The 21,126-nt window shown below is 39.9% G+C and overlaps 1 protein-coding gene across 1 annotated transcript in view; it reads left to right on the top strand.

The window, feature by feature from the left end:
• NRXN3 (neurexin 3) overlaps positions 1 to 21,126 on the top strand; it is an 896,926-nt gene that overhangs the window by 422,662 nt on the left and 453,138 nt on the right. Inside the window, exon 8 of the mRNA XM_049614079.1 lies at positions 14,674 to 14,793. Within this exon, the coding sequence (XP_049470036.1) occupies positions 14,674 to 14,793 (120 nt within the window). The remainder of the gene's footprint in view (positions 1 to 14,673; positions 14,794 to 21,126) is intronic.

Here is a 21,126-nt window from a genome sequence, read left to right as displayed (position 1 = left end):
AAGGGTATGAAAGGGAAGCATCATTTACAGTCTTAGACTATCTGAAAGAACTTGCTTCTGGGTCAGAGAATAGAAAGAATTGTGAGCATGTCTTTTAGCCACAGTGGACTGATGTTGGGTTGGAGGTAAAAGGTCATCTGAGTAGACAGTACAGTGAGGAGCCAATGTGCACACAGCTCTGGAGGCAGTGCATGTGTTTGTCTTCTTGACTCACCCCACATAACATAGGTCACAAAGCTCCATGCTTCAAGCATGGAACCATCACATAAGCTCTCCCAAGTCCTTCTTAATCCCCCTCCTCAGAACACCATTTCCTCTTCCCTCCCCAGCTAGCTTCTCACCAGCCTCCAACAGAATTGTTGCTGATTCTTCCAGTCTTCTTGTGATCTGCAGCAGCCTTGTCTCTGACTCTGAACTCTTCCTGTTTTCACAATGGGCCTCTGTCCCCATCCATGGGGGCTATGATGAGTGATTCAGAGCTTCCCATATACCAGACATGAAAGGTTTGGCAAAAAGAAATAATAAGTTTGCTGAATTATACATTTGACATAATTTTTTCCAAGTGTGGTTGGTACCTAAAAATCTGCCAAATATATCAGAATGGGAAAGAATTCCTAGTAATATACAAAATTAAACAAAAATTAATATCTTGAGAAGATGTATTTAAAACCATTTCTTTACCAAACAATTGTTGATAAGGGTATATTATTTAAAAATCATAAATAGCTCTAAATGATCTATAAGTGATATTTTGTTACCCACTGGTATTGATCTCAAATGCTGATTTACTGAGTAATAAAAATATTTGGCTCACGACAAAGTTGAAGTGTATGGATAAAACACTGCTTTGAAGTCAAAGAGATACGGGCTTGAATCTTGTTTCTGTCACTTTCACCTTAAATACCCTCATTTGTGTTGCTTAAACACTCTGAGTCCCATGGCTTTTTCTCGTAAAATAGGATGAGGAACCCACACTTCAGACAGTATTAAATAACTATACTTACAAGAGTTAAGTGGGAAGTAGGAAATGGTCCACAATAGGTGGCCTTTCTCTCTCCATTTTTTCCTCAACCCATAACAGGGAGAGAGAGAGGGAGGGAAAAAGAAGAAAGGGAAGAGGGGGAGAGAGGGAGAGTAGGAGGTGGGGGAGGGAGGAAGAAACCTTTTTTGAAAACCATCACTTTACTTGGAGGTATCATGTTCTAAGTTGGCTCCATCATGTGATGGAGTTATTTTAAGGATATCTCCCATGATAGGATACTGTTCCAATTTATTTTGCTATGGGCTTCTACTTCAGGCCTTGAATGTGTGTTTCACAGTTATATCGGTGGTAGGGTGAAAGATATTTAAACCATCACTGTGATTGGTAACGTCCCTTTAGTATGCACTGTTCCCTTAGCATGCACTGGGCACTAGTTACTACTAAATGTTTTACATGTATTGCCTTGACTAATCCTCACAAAGCCTTGTGAAGTAGTTACTATTCTTTTTTAAAATTTTATTTTTAGAGAGGGAGAGAGTGTGTATGGGTAGATGAGAGGGGCAGAAGAAGAGAGAGAGAGAATCTTAAGCAGGCTCCATGCTAAGCATGGAGCCTGATGTTGGGCTCGACTCTGGAATCATGACCTGAGCTGAAATCAAGAGTTAGATGCTTCACCAGCTGAGCCGCCCACATGCCCCTAGGAGTTACTGTTCTTGTTCTCTGCTATGCATATGGGGAAGAAGAGTTGTAATGAGTTTAAGAAATTGGTAGGAAGGGCTTCTATGTGGTACTATTTGACTTAGGTTCAGAGAGGCATACGGATAAACTGATGAAATAACAAGATGCAATCCTGGGGCAGTTGGAGTACTACCTGTGTTATGAGAGGTGAGGTTATAAAGATTTATGCTGCAGCCAGATCCCCAAGGTCTTTATGTGCCTTCGTTGTACCTAGACACTTAGGGGCCTTGGGGGATTTTAAGTAGGAATGGGCATGAAGAAATTTCTGTTGTAGAACAATAATTTTGACCACATTGTGAAAGGTTGATCAATTGTGAGAGTGAGAACACACCTTTAGCAATACCTGAAGTGGGAGTGGAGGAAGGCTAGAACCAGTACAGTAGAGGTGGGATCTCATGGAGTGAGCAGATTCAGGCCTCCCCTGGGACATGGAAGTGCCTACCTTGGCTGTAGTTTGGGTGCAGAAGGTGAAAGAAAAGAGAGGGTCCAGGAGGGACTTCATGGCTTGAGGAACTGGATGGGGATGACCTTGAGATAGATGTTGGAGGCGAGAGGGTTGGGGAGGTAAGAGAAGCATAGGACATAACCTGGAAAAAAAATCAAAATACAGAACAGAGTTGAGGAAAGAAGTAAAGGTTGGCAAAAGACACATAAAAAGTCCGGAGTTCTGGAATCTGAATTCTTTGCATTATCCACAGATGCTTCTTATCAAGTTTATTTTTTTAATGTTTATTTATTTTTGAGAGAGAGAGACAGAGAGAGCATAAGTGGGGGAGGGACAGAGAGAGAGACACACACACAGAATCCACAGCAGGCTCCAGGCTCTGAGCTCTCAGCACAGAGCCCAACATGGGACTCGAACTCATGAACCGTAAGACCATGACCTGAGCAGAAGTCAGATGTTTAACTGACTGAGCCACCCAGGTGCCCCATCTTCTTATCAAGTTTAAAATATTAGAACCATGGACCTAGACTGCTCCTTAGCTGCTATGAAAAGCAGCTGTCTGAAAGTTAAAATGACAGGATTGTTGCATGCATGTAAGTGGCATCCCCCTGGGTGAGATGTGCTGCTTGTCATCCTATATAGTTCACAAACAGAGGAGTTCATTTTATTAAAGTGGAAAAACCCAATACTGTTCAAAATACATGCTTCCCAATACTTTTATTTGTTCTGTGTTCTGGCAGCATTTTAAAGATAAAGATCTTGAGTTTTATTTTTCTAGGAGAGAGATTTGCCTCTGAGCGATTTGACAAATATTGAGATTTTTCTTAATCTATTTTGTTCCCCTGTCATTTTCTCTATATGTTTCTCTCTTCTCCCATTTTATTTTGCCACCTTTTTCTTCTTTGCCTTTGTCTTCTTTCCACCTGGAAATTAAAGCCATGTTCATTGCATTGAGCTAGTTAATTGGTTTAATAGATGTATATATTTGTGTGTGTAGGGCATGTGTAGATTATTTCACTGTGAGGATTTATCTTTGTATCTCTTAGCCATCCTTGGTTCATCCCTTGGCCGATAGAAGTTGTGTAGTATAATAGTTAAGGCCAAAGTGGAACCAGACTGCCCAGATTGAAATCCCAGCAACTAGTACATATGTGACCTTGAAAATTGGCGGAACTTTCTCCTGCCTTGGTTTTCTTAAGGGTAAAGTGTGGATATTAATTGGACCTAGGTATCAGTCAGCTCAGTTCAGTAATGCTACATTAACAAATGTGTCTCTGCAATGTTAGTTACTTTAAAGAACAGAGTTTTATTTCCCACTCACATTAATGGTCATCGTGGTTCTGCTGTGGCTCTGCTTCACGTCCTCTTCTGGACCCTGGCCAAGGAACAGCCCTAATCTGTCACCTCTTGGACTTGTGGCAAAGGGAAAAGAGAGGTGGCAGAGCCATGTAATCACTCTTAAACCTTCTAAGTGGCCCAGGCCACTTCTGCTTACATGCCTTTGGCAATGGAGGAAGTCACACATAGTGCCTGGCATGATGGGACAGGAAATACAATTCTCCAGAAAGGATGGACCTATTAGGAATGGACTGTTAGGAAGGGAGAGCATATTTTGTCAACAAATAATATAATCATGACAACCTTATGGGATTGATGTGAGTATTAAATTAATTAATGTAGGAAAAACACTCAGAATGGTGTCCAGTGACTGCTGTTTGGTAAGTAAAACATACATACTTGCTGTTATTAGCAGAGTCTAATGCAAGTATGAGAAGAATAAGAAACATATTCATTTACTCTTTACCATTGAGAATTCACTTTGCATGCCAAGGACAGTGCTATGTGAAGTTGTGAAGGACACAGACATGAAGATGTTGGTCCCTGACTTATAGGACCTTTGTAGTCCTGCATGAAAATATGAAGCGGAAGGATAGTTAATGACTCAGACCTCCTGATAGACCAGATAACCCACTGGTAGGGTACCCAGTGCACACTGGTGGACCCCTTTCTCCCACACAATTTGTTTTTACTTGTGTAACACTTTCAGAAGACTATGAGCTCCTTGGTTATAGTTAGTGTGTCTTTTTCATCTTTGCACCCTCAGAAACTTCCACAATGCCTTTATAGTAGGTACTGGCCAATTAGAAACTCTTCTTCCTTTATACAGCCTGGAAGTGGGGTGGTGATTTCACCCTGATCAGTAGGAACAATTACCTTCTGCTTGATGTCCCAGCTTTATCAGGAATTCAAGGTGCATGGATAAAGCAGTCAGCAGTCTGAAGTTCACTTCCATGCTGTATGCAAATCGCTGCACAAAGTTATAAAGACAGCCTATAGAGATTAGCCACATTTGCCAAGCTAGCCACTTCGCATGCTTGCCCAAGACCACACTTGCTGGATGAAGAACCATTTGTATTTAAGTCTTACTTAGAGGGAGACAAATAATTTGAATCAAAATACCCTTGATCTATTTTTATTAATGCTCTGGTTTTAATTTTTTCCTCTATGTGCTTGTCTTGCAAGTTTTATTTTAGTGGGTGTCATAAAGAGATATTTCTAGTGAGATGGAGAGCTATAATTTCTCATATTTTGAAACGTAACATACATATTATTTTAAGAGGTGGGGGGAAGGATCATCATCTTAGTGAACTAGGGCCAGAATAGAGGGGTAGTTCTGCTAATCTAGCCTCCTGGATTCTCCAGTTGCACAAAGCAGATGTTAAGAGGATAAGAGGGTGCACTCAGGTGATAGGACCATCCTGCATTTCAACTGGCTGTGTTCACAGTGGGAGATCAGCTAATGCCATCAATCTCATAAGCCAGTAGACCCTGTAATTATCATCGGAAGGAGACAGGCTGGAAATATCACTCCTTTTACATTCTTATCTCAGAGTTAGTACTTTCTGGTGTGGGAAGGAGGTCCTGCACACATAGGGGTTGATATGGAAATGCCGTTTCACAAAGCTCTTTGTCTCGGGATACTTATAAAACCTAGTGACTGTATCTTTATATCTAAAATAAAGTCCCTCTTCTGAGATATGGTAATTATTTAGAAACATAGAGCCTGAAGGGACTTTGGGTATGGAGACCATATCTCTTAGCTTGTGTCTTGAATAAAGCTAAGCTAATTAAGAGTAATGGTGTTCTTACCTTCTCACAAGCCCTCCATGGTCCTTATGGGACCATAGGTCCTCATTGCGGAGAGCCTGGTGATTGCCCTCAGAGAGCTATGCATTTCCTCACAACCTCAAGAGTTTGGTCACTATTTGGTAATTTGAAACCACAGTCCCTACATCTGCCTTTAATGGTGATAGCAGACCACTGTCTTCTGTTCTCTTTGTATTTCTAGACTGTAGGCAGCTAGAGGTTAATGGGGAGAACTCTGTCTGTGGAGTTCCATCTGTGAAGCCTAGATTCTTGATTTAATTTCATGATTTCATACCCTGTGACCTTGGGAAAGTCACTTAACGTTTTTGCATCTCATCATAAGCATTGATATTTCCTACTCCACAGGGTTGTAACATTTGAGTTACTAGGGAGGAAATGATCAAGCACTGTGTGTCGTCTTAGTCTGAGTTCCTTGAAAGTAGAGCCTGAGATAAGGACTTGGGTCAGGTGGTTTATTTAGGAGAGATCCCCAAAACTGGGAGTGAAGGGGTAGAGAGGATGAGCAGTAAAAAAGGAAACACCAGTGTGGGTATCCATAGACAAGTTTTCTGCTGTGGGTCAAGTGGATATGGGGGAGATGGAGAGTGTTGTAATGGATGCCTTCAAGAATTATCCACTCAAATGACAGGAGATTTGGGTGAACTAATCCATTAGCTTTTCCCCTCCCATTGTTTGACAGCATCCATCTCCTTTCCCCCACTTCTTAGTGTCTCTTGCATGCAGGCAATGAAGACACTCTGACTTTAGAGAAGGCCCAAGAGTTGGCTCTGCTTGAGGTCGGGACTGTCAGGCTGTGTGTGAGCTTACAGCTGTCCTGCTGTCATGGCTAAAGTCTGAGCTTGGCCCAGGAGACATGATGCAGGGTACCACAAGTGCCTGCTGCAGGGGCACACAACATGACCTATTTATCCTCTACTTGTATCTCTAATATAAACTTTTAACTTCTTTTGGCTTTATTAGTAGGTTAGGGCTTGACCCTAGTCTTGCAAGTAAAAAAATAAAAAAATAAAAAGTGAAATCAGATCCCACTTTTCATTCATCCCCAAGATTAGATTTTCTGTTTCTATTTCACTGTGTTCTGCCACTTCTTGCGTGTCCTTTACCTGGCGTCACCTTGTTCATCCTCAGATCTCTAGACTGGGCCAGCCCAGGGGCATAACTTATGTGATGAAGCTGTGAGAACAAATGCAGCTACAGCAGAGAGACTTTGCAGGGCAACTGGGGGCTGTGTCCCATGGCTGTGTGACCTTGGCAGGTTGTAGCCCTTTGTGCTACCTCTTTACTTGCAAAGCTGGGGGAAACCATATCAGCTTCATACTGGGAAACTAAATGAGATTGTAAATGCAGAGCAACTAGCATCTTTTTATCAGTGTTGCTTTCATTCTCATATCAGTTTCTCAGAAAGCTGTAGTTTTTTTTCTGGCTGGGAAAAATATATTTAAAATGAAAAGTAGTGTCTTTATTTGTATCTGCTGCCTGGTATCTTTTAGCTCCAAGATGAATTAGGAATTAGCGCCTAATTCACTCAGCTGCCACAAAGCAGTGTGCGAACATCTTCTACTCCCCTTCTTTTTCTTCCAGCACCTTCAATAATTTTACTGTCCTTTATTTTTTCATCCAATTTTATTAATTCACTTGTATATATTATTATTGTATTGAATACCTTCTCAATTTGGTCAGGTTTATTCTATTGCTGAAATATAGTCTACAACTCTCTTCTTTTCCCTTTCTTCTCCCTTTCTCATCCTGCTTACTAGTTTGATGTGGAATCTATTCAATTATATTTATTCTTCCACTAGCTTTTTTCCCCCTAATATGTTGAGTATCTTCTTGGTGTAAGGTACTCTGCTGAGGTGTTGGAGATTTTAGAGGTAGCATGTTCTCCTTCAAAGGGCCCAGAAGTGGAGGCAATGAAAACACACACACACACACACACACACACACATATATGTATATGTATATATACATATATTATATGTAATACCAGGGACATAGTGATGATTTACAGGGTACAAGTGTAGCTGAGTTCCTGGAAAGGTGCACATTTCTAGCTGGAAAGGGGTGGGTGGAGGTAGATAAGTGGAGAAAGTCTATGGAAGAGGAGCAGTGGAAGATGTATTATGCCTTCCTTAATTTCTATTGACAGCAAAACATTAATTATTGGGATTAATTAACTATGCCTTTCAATTCATAATCGGACATTTTTTATTCTGCTTTTTATTACAAAGGGTCAATTCACAAGGAAAAGGCTTAAATTGGCATTTACTAGGAGGATATTAGGGGAATAGGCTGCAGTGCATATCTTGGTACGGATTTCTTTCGCTCAGTCCACATCATTTTCAAAATCTGTGTCTTTAGTGCTAAATAATAAGATCATATAGAAAAGGCCCTAAGGTACAACAATGTTTTAAATCATGAAAAGAAGCCTAATTTGTATTAATTATATCATGACAGCAGTGGGGAAAATACTAGTATGGTTTAGAAAGTTTTTTTTTTAAACAAGAACAGAATCAATACCTACAAAAGCATCTTTCTGCCTATCCCTGAGCAAATTGCCCTAATCTCTTGAAAAGTGGCTTCATGGGGAGAGATTATCACAAGAAATCTTGAGACTGTGCTCACCTCACCTCTCCTAAGCAATGCTGTAAATTTATGACTTAAGGTAGAGATTTGGCAGTAAATTGGGGGCAGGATTCTTTCTCGTCTTTTGTGGAGTCATTTGTTCCTTTAGAGAGATATCAGCCCTGGATTCACTGCATTTCAAAATTGAGATGCCATTCTCCGAGCCGAGATGAGTGGGTTCATTTTACACTGTGATCACAATTTAGAGATCCTACTGAATAGGCTGCCAGGGTTTGCTTTGTAATGTTAGGCACACTCCTTGTTGCAGTCCTTAGGCATGGGCCAGAGCACATAACTGAAACTATGCAAGAAAAAAGAAAGAAGGGGAGAGAGGCAAGGAAGGAAGGAAGGAGGGAGGAAGGGAAAGAAAGACAGCAGGAATCCTGTAACCCTGAGTCATCAGTAGGCAGTGGTGGCCCAAGGTGCAGATTAACACCATACTAAGAAAATCATGCAGGCAGTGAACTTGAAGCCACACTTTTGAGCAGTAGGAAATGTCCAGGGGATGATGCTGAGTATAACTGATGCTTCGTAGGAAAAGTGCAAGTAACGGAAGCAAGCTGTCTTGACTAGTAAGATCAGTCATGTCTTACATTTTCTGGAATCTTTGCCTTCTCATCGGAGGGTGTGTCTACCACCCAGGTTCTCAGACTGATTCCTCTCTTTTCCTCTCCCGCTCCCAGTCCACCTTCAAAAGTGATCTCAAATCCTGTTGACTCCACCTCCAAAATGCACCCCAGACTTCACCACCTCCATTTCTACTCCTACCTCCTTAGTCCAAGTCACCTTCATTTCCTGCCTTTAACAGCCTCCCTGAGATCCCTTGTTTCTGCTCTTGGCCTTTTTGGGTCCAGTGCACCCATAGCAACCAGAAAGATTTTTAAATCATAGGATCCCTTTACCCCTCACCTCCCAGTGACTCCCAGATACATGTAGAACAGAATTCATGCTCTGTACCATGTCCTTGTGTCCTCTTGTGATCTGGCCTCTGCTTACTTCTTCACCTTCTTTCCCACCACACGCTCTCCTTTGGGCACAAGCTCCAGCCACCGTGGGGTTTGTTGTTGTTGTTCCTCTAATATGCCAAGGTTGTTCTGGGCTTCTGCTCTTGCTGTTCCCATTGCCTCGGATATTTGCCTCAGACGCACCTCCGGAGAGAAGCTTGCTTTGACCTCCTCAGTTAAGAGCTCTCCAACCAACCGGGTACTCAGAGCAAGAGTGGAGAAGTCACCTCAGAGAGGTCTTTCTGAGACTTGCTATAAAGTAGCCCACCCTCTATTCCCACTCTCCACCCAAATTACTTTTCGTCATATCCTCCTGTTTCATTTTCATCATAGAACTCAACCACATCTGATGATTACCGTATGTTTGGGTATTGTCCTTTATCCTCCCTCACTTCAGACTAGGCTGTAAGCTGTGTAAAGGCAGAGACCTTATCTGTCTTATTTTCTCTGAAACCTCGGCACTGGACTGGTGCCTGATCCCATGTTGATGCTCAGGTACCATTAGTTGAATGTATGAATTGGTACACTGTGATACACTATCAGAGGTTAGCAACAGTACTCTATTAGCAGAGTAGAGGATGAGCCAAGGGAAAGGGGGTGTCAGCCCATAGTTGAATATGTTGTATGTGGCAGGCTCGATGGTCCATTTACTTTCAGGTTCAGTAATTACTGGTGGTGTTTCTAGTGGATTTTAACTAGAAACAGGGTCTCCAGGAGGGTACATGTGCTCGGGGTGAATAAGTGGGTCACTTGTCTTTCTCACATACCTCACTGTTAGTCGTCTTAACAGAAGGTTTTCCAGAAAGCCTCCCATGTTCATATCCGTTATTGGAAGCCCTTTCTGAGACTCTAGGACTCCAGTGAGAATGGAGGAATCTGTTTGAGGTTTTTTACCCAATTGCCTCTATAAGTAAATGATTTAAAATTTCTTTCAAAGGTAATGAATGCTTTCAGGGAAGAAAATGAGTTTATAAAAACAAAACACCTCTTATTCTCTGTTGGGTTGTCAACTGGAAGAAAACAACCAGAACCTGAAATTGCTTTGGACAGAAAATAAGATGCTTCCTTCCTATGTCTCTGCCACCCTCCCCTCCTTGCCTTTGCCTTTACTCGCCTGACCTCTCTCTCTCTCTTTTTCGGGGGAGGAAGACTGATAAAATATATGGTGCTGTAGGCTTAGTAAACAGTTTGCCATAGCTCAGCTGGCCCAACCTAGGGTGCTGGTGGAAATGAAGGTAAGTTTTCTCTTTTAAAATATATTTGGTGTTCTTAAACCTAACACAGTCAGTCATTTCGAGTGTTTATCATACCATTGAAATGTATAATCACGTGCCTTTTGCTACACCTTTCTGAGGGACTGAATTTCGTATTTTGTTATGCACTGTAGCAGTTTGGACTCATGTGAAACATGGTTCCAAGAGAAATCAAGTTGTTGTTTCTTTCTCTTTCTTGGACAAGTAGAAAGATAATCAGGTAATGCAAAGTGATTATCGTACAGATATTGCCCTCTTCATCCCTGCCCCTTTACCCCAAGCAAAGTAAGTTTCCACTCTTACCTACCCACTTTTGGAGATAGTCCTTCGTGGCAGATGGAAGGAATTTCTCCTCCCTGTGTATGAGCAAAACCACCTGGTTTGGGCAGGTTTTAGAAATTTATAGACAAACTAATGTATATCGGGGTGTCTTGTAGTTGTACTGGTTATGTTGCTCCTGGGGGGAATAATAAATTCATGTAATATGAACAGTCTACTAAAAAGCAACAACAAGAAATAAAAAGAAAACAACTAAATAGGCTCAAAACAGTTAAAATCCAGAGTCCACCTTGTGAAGGTGTGTGCCTGTAGTAATACCCAAATACAGATTTTTCCCACACACTCCCTTTCCCTGTTCCCCTCCCCAGAGGGAACAATCTACTAATATCTATCTAAGTCATCTTCCTCCAAGCAATCAGCAATGATTTGTCTCTCAAAGAATGCTTTTCTCCTCATTTTTCACTTTTATTTTAGTATTAGTTCTGGCTTCTTAAAGAAATAGGTCTTCCACAGGGTTACTGTAGCTAGGTTAAGAAAATTCTCTATTTGTGTTTTTCATATGTGACGCCTCATTCTCTATCCCTGTCCATTAGAGAATTATACCATCTTTGGTGAAACATGTCTTAATTAAAAGAGATGATGCTAAGTGAGTTTGCAGTGAGACTAGGTCAAGAGTGAGAATTTGGGTGGTATTGCCCAAGGATTCATTAAGGCTCTTTTTCCTATGATAATAAACAATTGAACACTTCTATAGACCTCTGTATCTCAGAAATCTTCAACTGTAATTTTGCTTCTTTACTCCAGTCACAGGGGTCATTACTTGAGAAATTCAACTATAAGGTGTCAGATAAATTATTAGTTTTCTGTATTTAGAGCAAACAGGGATGAACTAAGCAGCCTAAAGGGAATCAAAAATTTTTCCCTTTGTGATCAATATTTACTATTTAAACTATAAAAGAAGGAAACATGCATCTAATACTCACATCCAATATGTGTCTAATCACAGATCACCTTTCTCCTGGCTACAAAAAAAGAAAAAGGACAATGCAGGAAAAGTAATGGCTTTGAGTATTTTTTTTAATGTTTAAAAAACTAAATTCCCATCAGTTCCTTTTAAAAATCCAATTTAAAAAAGAAAGTTTCTTCTCCTTATCTGGACCATCCTTTTTGTAAAGGGAAGAACTTTATACACCGTTTTCCTGATGCTTCTTCACCGGCTTTGTGCTTGAATCTTCCAGAGAAGTTTTCCCTAGACAAAAGTCTCCTTCTTTGAAAACCTAACAGTTTGTATGTTTCAACTTTCGACTTATGTCTGCATCTTCTATCACTTACCAGGCCTGTTTTATGCTTAGGCTACAGATTGGATTTGCTCTTCCCCTCTATTTGTCTACATTTCCAGCTGAGTTTAAACATCACTTTCTCTCTGGTAGGATGCATTGACCTTTTGACTTGATTAAAGATAAATGCTATTGACTCTCCACTTTTGGAAGATGAGATTTTTTTTTCAGAAGCTCACTACGATTTCTATATTTATTGCTTGAAAATGAATATTGAATAATACTCATTTCCCTGCCATTTTAATGAGATGGGTATGGATTTTTTTCCTACTGTCAGAGTAACAAGAATTATTGGGGTGAGAGACAGCATGAGAGGTTTTAGGTTGTTTTTTTTTTTTTTTTACATGTTTGGTTATAGACCATCACATCCTAAAGTTTTAGAGTCATATGGACAGTTAAATATTTTTGTTTGAACTTGACTAGAATGGATATTTCAAGGACAAAAGAAAATTCAAAGTACCTGCAAAATGTCAGCGGCATTTTAAACACACTGGGCTAATTGCAAAGCTTGTTTTACATCTCTGTGGCTAATATGACACTAATGTGGCAATTTTGCTAAACTGTGACTGTGTTTGTGTTAGTATTTCTCCCTCTTATTTTGTTCCCAATCATAAAAATGAAGTGATGTGCAAGAATTGCTTAAAGAACGGATGCCACCTATAGATGTTTAAATACTCTGCCTTTGTAACAGTTCTGCCTCCATAGCCAGTATTTTCTACGTCTTTCTTTACTTTCTTCTTTCTTATTGAAGCATTTGCATGTAGAATAAAGAGGATAAAGACACACACACAAAAAAACAAAGGCAGATTTGTTTCTTCTGAGAACATCTGTTCTTGCTTCAAAGCACCCACATGATGTAGCCCATTTTCTCTGAGTGCCTGCACAGTTTGCTATTGTAAAAGTGACTGTTACATCAATCTTAGATCTGAATTTAATGAAATAATAAACAGTGCTACCCAATGAAGTGACATATAGGAAAAATCCCATTATAATGCATGTGCTTTATATAATATTAAGACAGGAATACTCACAAAGAAAAGCTAAGATTGAACATAAAATGATTTATTATAGAATTCCAACCCCCCCCCCCAAGATTCATTGATCTCCTGGCATCATACCCAATTTTGGGTACATACATTTGGTCCACTTTACAGTTCATTGAATCCTTAGAATTCTTGTGAATTTGCATTGTACTTGGGGTATAGGTGCATTTTGAAAAAAAAAATTAATGCAAATTATTTATTGTATACATTGTAATCAAAAGAGACCTTTTCACTTTGAAAATCTTTATTTTTAAGAAGAAAATCCCCCCAAACTTCAACTGCTATCATTACTCATATAACCAGCATTCAATAGCAACACTAATAACTCCAAGGGTACAGTTTAAAAGTACCTAGTTTAAAAGATATTTACCCAAGTGATACTACTTTTTAAATTTCCTTCCCTAAAGAGTATATAATAACTCAGTCTTGGAGTAGAGAAAGGGGGGAAAGTGAAAGCTATATAATAAGCTTTCAAAATTTCTTGGATAAAAATGTATTGACCTTAGTTGATGGTTTCCAAGGAAATAAATACCTATGTAGACATCAGTTGCTCAATAAGTGCTCATTAAAGCACCTACTGTGCACCTAGGCCTGTGCTCCTCCTATATGTTGGATCCAAGTGTATTCTGACATATTTCAAATGCATAATATCCATAAAGACATATTGGCCAGTTACGTATTGCGTCTTTTTTCCCCCCAGCTATTTCCAAAGATAGGGCTTTCTACATAGTGATTGACTAATCCAGGAAGACTTACATGGCATCTTTCTGCATGGGCTCAGCTACCCACAAAGAAAGATCGAACTTGGTCTAAGTTCTCTGGTTCTATGCAACCTTCTTTGTCTTTTAAATTTACATCTCAGTTCAATGGTGAGCAAAACATGACATTTCTACCACCCTGCCATTACTAACCAAATTCTTTTCATGCTTCAGTGTTCATCTTGACAGCTTTTGTCCCTAAATATTGTAATTCCTTGTTGAGCCGGATTCTCCTTAGAGTGCACTTGAACATCCTCTTGAACATCTTGATCATGGATCTTTAGAGACAACTTGGTTTATTCCTTTATTTGGTGGCACTTTCTACTGAATATTTTTTTGACCTAGAAGGGTTCTATTTTGGAATTTTACATTATTTCATTTCTTAGATTTTTATATCTTTTTGGAGGATGATGAGCAATGAGATAAATCTGGAATACTTCACATTCCCTTCAGGAGCATTATTTGTCATGGGGTTTAGACCTCAACATTATTATTGTGGTGATTACTGTAGTGATTTCTATGGTTGCTGAATTCTGGTAGGACCGTGGGTTAATGGCAAAATCAAGTTAAGAGTATATATATTACAGAACTCTTTTCTCATCCAATTGATGAATACTCTCCAAAAGCCAGACTGGTGTATTATGCCTAAGTGACCAAATAGTTCTAAAAAAAAAATACATGATGGGTTTCCCGTATCTTTAAGAAATTCATCTGAAATCTAAGACTTTGAGAAACAAAATGACAGCTGACTACATTTCTTATAAATGTTTGCTTACCATTGGCATTTTAGAACTTTATATCTGTAGACAGAGGAGGACACTTATATCTTTCATTGTTTTGTCAATGTCCATATGAATTGAGACTTTTGCATTTGGGGCAATAGTGGAACATTCTCTTGGATCAGTGAAACTAAGATGGGCTATGGGTGGGCATGATTCCTTGAATGCTACTGGGTCATGTGCACCAGTGTGGCTTTGACAGTATTTTGCCATAATTACTACTTTCAGAATTGATTCTAACTTTAACACTTACCATCGTCCTTAGGCAAAGGACCTGAGACCCTGTATGCGGGGCAGAAGCTCAATGACAATGAATGGCACACCGTTCGGGTGGTGCGGAGAGGAAAAAGCCTTAAATTAACTGTGGATGATGATGTGGCTGAGGGTGAGTACAGCTATATGTAGTGAAATTTGTCTGTCTTTGCTCTCATAGTCCTCTTGGTCATTCAGTGAGCAAAGGGTTTTTTTAAAAAAAATGTTTTATTTTGCTTAACAGAAGTCATGTGACATGTTCTCTGTTGACAAGCTCAGGTAAGGCTAAGGAGGTCTTCCTCTATATTTGCATAATCCCTTTTCATTGATCTGTATTATAGAATTTACCCATTACTGTCACTGTATGTTGATGAGATATCCTTAGGCATAGAATATGTATCTGGAGAGTAGATGTACAGTTCTGTAGATCCTTTATTATTCATTTATTCAAAAATCACTTATCAATCACCTTCCCAGGTGCCAGTTTCTTCTCTCAATAACTGACTTTCTAGTAGAGGGAGATGAATAAACCAGAAATTCAGAACATTATAGGTAAAAGTATGTACTTAGATCACTACGGGATACTTAGAAGGAGCTAAATACATATGTTATTTAATTGCTATTGAGTATCTGCCATGTTTTGAGTTCTACTTTAGAAGGCAATAAGAATATGGAGGTGAAGAAATAGGCAAGTGCTTGACTTGGTTGGAATTTACATTCTAGGAGGACAAATATAAATGAATGAATGTATACATAAGTAAAGGAACATTTGAAGCTTCACATAAGCAATAAGTATTTCTTGAGAGCCTGTTACATATCAGTAGTGTGCTAAGGATGTAGAAAAAAAGAAGGAAGCACAAGAGATTATCTGTTTCCTCAAATAATGAACCAATTAGTAGAGTAGATAGGACCCAGGTAATAGAAAATAAGACAAAGAATATGTAATGAGATTCCAAAATGGGTGGGTTGTCGAAAATTATCATTTTGGGCTGGGGAAAGCAGGAGTGGCTAATTAAGGTAGCTAGTTAGCCATAATTTGATGGGTAAAATTTAATGAGGTCTAGGTTGGAAGAGAGAGGGCATCCTCCGTGTTGTATCCAAATAAATCTCTACTTTCTATCATTCCAGAGCAGTGCACTAGGATATGAAAAGAAAACTTGGGGGATAGCATGGGGTATTATAGAACACTGTTCATGTCAGGAGATCTGGGCCCTGGCTTTAATTCTCTGCCAGATGTTGGAAAAGTCACTTACTGTTTATGAATCTTGTCAAATGAAGTCAGTGGTGTAAATTATCTCTAGATTCTTCTGTGATTAAGATAGTCAAGATAGAGTCAGGATCCCTGGGGTTTCATACAGTCATTTTAACTAAAATACTTTTTGCTGTTGGGACAGATATGATAAATCTCTTTTTCCTCATTTCCTCATTTTTAACCTTGAAATTCTATTACTGCTAAGGACCTCTCCTGTTTAAAGGTCCTACAATTTGGGGTCCTATAATTTAATTTTATATTCATGAGTTTCAGTACTTCTGGAGTCTGGAATTATAGTGAGCCATGTGTGGAGGTAAAGCGTGTGTGTGTGTGTGTGTGTGTGTGTGTGTGTGTGTGTAGGTAGGTAGGTAGGTAGGTATGTAAGGAGAGTCTATGAACAGAGGAAGAGTAGGAGGCATATATTCAGTGCCCAGTAGGCATTAGATACTGAGATAGCTGTCTTACATATATCGGCTCCTTAAATCTTCTGTAATTCTCCACTACCTTGCAAAATAAGAGTTCTTATTGTCTTTTTACATTCAAGAAGACATGAAATTTAGAAGGAGCTGTGTAATTCAAGCTCCAAATTCATGTTTTTGTGATATCACCAAATCAAGCTGCTTGCTGGACTTCACAAACCATCATAAGAAAAATGATTTGTATTATGCTATGGGAAAAATACAATGGAATTGATTAGGGGTGATGTGAGGAATACATTTTAGTGTAGACTAAAACACTCACCCCTCTCCCCTCAAAAATGAAGCTAAACAGAACCATAATAAGTATCCAAAACCCCCCAATTGTATGTACATAGACACCTTAGTATGTGTGGGGGGTAAGGTTACTATTCTATATGCCTGAAGGGTAACTTAGCTTTATGTAATGAATGTAAGCAAAGAGATGTAAAAATGGATATATGGTTTAGAACCCACAGCCATCCTGAATTAATTATTCAAGAAGTCCTCGTGAGCTGTTAATTCAAACAGGATTCTGCAAAGCAGCAGTGACAGTCCCATATCCCTTGCTAGCTCCTCTGGGCTGAGCGCAGTAGCCCAGCGATGCTATTCCCAGCGTGTTTTGAATGGTAGCCACTAGATGGCGACCTCACCCCAATCTCTCTGGACAGTGAATCCCTTTTATTTCCACAGGAAATAACATGCCCTGAAAGCTGTAGTCATAAAGAACTGCAGAACTGAGGATACAGTAATGTGTATTACCTCGTTTGGTCATTATTCTTTTATAGAAACTTTAGAATAAAGGTAATTATAAAGTGTTTTTTCTCTTACCACTAATAATTAAAAAGCAGGACTAAACCATTGAAGACCCAAGTCATCCAGTAATTTGATATTTGAAATTAATGAAGCTCTTTCATTTTCAACCTTATCCCTTTCTTTACTGCTGATGGAAAAGAGCAGCCATAAGGATAAAGAAATCTTGGAGAAGAAAAGAGCTATTTTGCTTATGAGCTACAACCTTGGATTGCTTCTTACAGTGATAATGGGTTTGGGAATTTTAATTTTAGCTCACAGAAGTCATAAAATCAGGCAATGAAACTAAAATACCACACAGTCCTCAGGTTATTAAGTAGTGTCTTATTGGCTTATTTAGCAATCCCTTTCATGCTGTTTAAGGTCCCCTAGGGTGTCAAATTTTCAGCTAGTTTGTAGAAATGATGCAAAGAATAGGTCAGACTCATAAGAAATCAAAAGCAAGGAAAGAAATATTCCTTAGCCTGGTGGTTTTCATGTATTGTGATACAGTGTGTTCCTGGGAAAGTGTTAGGTTCAGTTGGCAGTTAATAAAGATTGATTGATTGACTGACTGACTGAGCTGGATTTCTATTTTCAAGAATAAATGAAGGGAACACTTCACTAGGGTTATGCTCCTCAGAATTGGGATCTGATGCTTTGTGAATCACCCACTCCACCCAGAGCTTCTTGCTAGTACAGAAATTCATCTCTCTTTTGACTCCTCTGGTTCATGTTGATTTCTCTGTCCCTCGCCCTAAACAGCACATCCGGCACTTAGCTGTAGAAAGTCATTTTCCAAGGACAGTTTGTTCCTTATATTAATAAACTACATGATAGGATGGATTTTGGTAATACTAGGTTAAACAAAATGAAGCGGACTTCTTTATTGCAAGATTTGCTGGGATCCTTTAGTATGCTAATATACATTGCTAATCATCAATGATCACATGTGAAGTATTTACCAAGCTTATTTGGCTCCAGAACTTGTTGTTGTTGTTGTTGTTGTTAAAGGATATACTTTTGAAAAAATTTGTTATCGTGGAGGAAAGGGTATGTGACCAATGGAGCTGGAGGATTGTGGGCAAAATGTGCATCCTTTACTGAGACTTCACAAGCCTTCATTTTCTTGACTTCTCTCCCCATGTCTGGGAGCCAAGGGAGGTCAAGTTGCCTCCTCTCAGTCTTTCCTATTATTTCTTTGCTAAGCTTTTAGTGTGGCTAGGAACTTCATGTGTAGAGATGGCGATGATCCAAACCCTGACTCCAGAGCAAATGTCTCAAATACAACCTCGTTCCTCAGATGTGAGGGATGCTTGCTGTGCTCAGTCCCCTCTGCTAAACACTGCAGGACATACAGAAGAGGTGAGAAGTGGTTTCTACTTAAAAAGAGATTGTGTTCTAGTAAAAGGGAACAAATAATCAAACTAATTAGGAAATTCTTAACACATTTCAGAGAAAGGAAAAAATGAATTATGCATAATTATTAATAGCTATCAACTTAAGCACTAGGCACCGTTCTAAGTACTTTCTCTGAAGTGACACATCTAATCCTGAAAACTTCATACCTACTTCACAGATGGGAAACTGAGGCACACAAAAGTTATATAACCCAGGCAGTGTGGCTTCAGAGTCTACATGCTCGACCAGTATATGCCTCATGGGAAGTTACAGCTTGACCCTGGACAAATTTTCTATAGGTTTAGGTTCTCCACAGACTTTATCACTCTGAGGGCTAGTGTGTAAACTGCTGTTGGCCATCAGTGAAATATGGAAGCGAATGTGTGAATAGGAGCCAAGGCAGTACAGTTATTCTCAGGAAGGTGCTGAATATGTGTAAATTAGAAGGAATGACATGATGATGGTTGGCCACTGGGAAGGAGTGTGAACCCATTGTGGAAACTTCAGTGTGGAAATTTCACCAGTTAAATTCCACCCACAATAATGTAAGGAATAAGTCAAGTTTTTTCTCCACTGTGTAGTGTTGCAAGATGAGACGTGGGTTTTGGAATTAGACACACTTGGGTTCAATTTGAGGTTCTACCATTTACAACCTGTATGAACTCTGATCCCATTGCTTAACCTAAGCTAAGTGTCCCCTCTCTAAAGCAAGATAATACCTATTTATTGTGATAATGACATTTGTTGGTGGTTCTGAAGTGTCTAGCACAGTGCCTGACACATAAATAATGTATAGTAGTCTTGTGGGTTTTTTTTGGTTATCTTTCTCCAAAATCACCCTTCTTTCCTGTGAAATTTGAAAGCAGCTGCTGTGAAGTATGCATATATTCGCCCCTTGAACAGAAAGGTGTTTTAGTCTACAAGACAGCATTCAGAGGAGATGAATGAAAAGGTTCCCAATCAATTAATATTGATTAGATGATACACAGATTAAAAAAAACCTGTATAGGGGTACATGGGTGCCCCAGTCAGTTGAGCATCTGACTTTCAATTTCAGCTCAGGTCATGATCTCACAGTTCGTGAGATTGAGCCCCGCATCAGGCTCTGTGCTGGCAGCGTGGAGCCTGCTTGGGATTCTCTCTCTCCCTCTCTCTCTCTCTCTCTGCCCCTATCCTGCTTGCACTCTCACCCCCCCCCCCAACAAAAAATAAATTTTAAAATCTTAAAAAAAATCTATCTATCTATCTATCTATCTATCTATATTTATTTGCTTAGTTTGGCACAGGGCTCAAACTTCAAGCAGTCTCTTTAATGCTTTCTCTAGAAGTAATAGCTTACTTTTTTGGGAACCTCCATCCACAGCCAAGTGAGCTTCTTTAGCAGTTCCTCTTCTAATTTGGCTCCATGTTGCACCCCCGCCCCCTACAACTTCCAGTTGAGCCTCTGTGACTCATCCATTTAAGGTTTTCTTAAATCAGTCTGTGTCCATGGGCTATGCTCTCAAATTCCATTGTTAGTTTCCTTTCTCTTACCCTTCTTCAACTTCTCTTCTCTCTGTCAACAGTGTACGTAATTTTCTTGCTTTATGAAATTCATTTTCTAGTGAGCAGAATTTCCTAACACCTCAGTTCTGGAGGCCAGTTTATCTATAATTTCTATAAAAGCTCCCTGTTGACTTTAAAAATTGTCTCTTTGGGTTTCTTTTGGAATCCCAGTCTTCACCAAGGATCATCCCATTATCACTTCTTAATTATCAGAGCTGATCTTCTTCCCCTCCCCCTTCCATCCTCCTCCTCCTCCCCTTCACATCCTCCTCCTCCTTTCCTTATCCTTATTTACCTTCTCCTTTTCCTCCTCCTCCTCCTCCTCCTCCTCCTCCTCCTTCTCCTCCTTCTCCTCCTTCTGCTTCTTCTCCTCCTTCTGCTTCTTCTCCTCCTTCTGCTTCTTCTCCTCCTTCTGCTTCTTCTCCTCCTCCTCCTTCTCCTCCTGCTTCTTCTCCTCCTTCTGCTTCTTCTCCTCCTTCTGCTTCTTCTTCTCCTCCTCCTCCTCCTCCTTCTCCTCCTCCTTCTCCTCCTCCTCCTCCTCCTCCTCCTCCTCCTCCTCCTCCTCTTTCTTTTTTATTTTATTTTATTTTATTTTTTTATTTTTTATTTATTTATTTATTTATTTATTTATTTATTTATTTTATTTTTGGGACAAAGAGAGACAGAGCATGAACGGGGGAGGGTCAGAGAGAGAGGGAGACACAGAATCGGAAACAGGCTCCAGGCTCTGAGCCATCAGCCCAGAGCCTGACGCGGGGCTCGAACTCACGGACCGCGAGATCGTGACCTGGCTGAAGTCGGACGCTTAACCGACTGCGCCACCCAGGCGCCCCCTCCTCCTTTTTCTTATCCTCCATCTTCTCCTCCTTCTCCTCCTCCTTTTCCTCCTCCTTTTCCTCCTCCTTTTCCTCCTCCTTTTCCTCCTCCTTTTCCTCCTTCTCCTCCTCCTTCTTTTCCTCCTTCTCCTCCTCCTCCTTCTCCTTCTCCTCCTCCTTCTCCTCCTCCTCCTTCTCCTCCTCCT

The sequence above is a fragment of the Panthera uncia genome (assembly GCF_023721935.1).
Source record: "Panthera uncia isolate 11264 chromosome B3 unlocalized genomic scaffold, Puncia_PCG_1.0 HiC_scaffold_1, whole genome shotgun sequence".
Lineage (NCBI taxonomy): Eukaryota > Metazoa > Chordata > Mammalia > Carnivora > Felidae > Panthera > Panthera uncia.
Note: the sequence above shows the minus strand (reverse complement) of the source record. Positions and strands in the feature narration are given on the sequence as shown.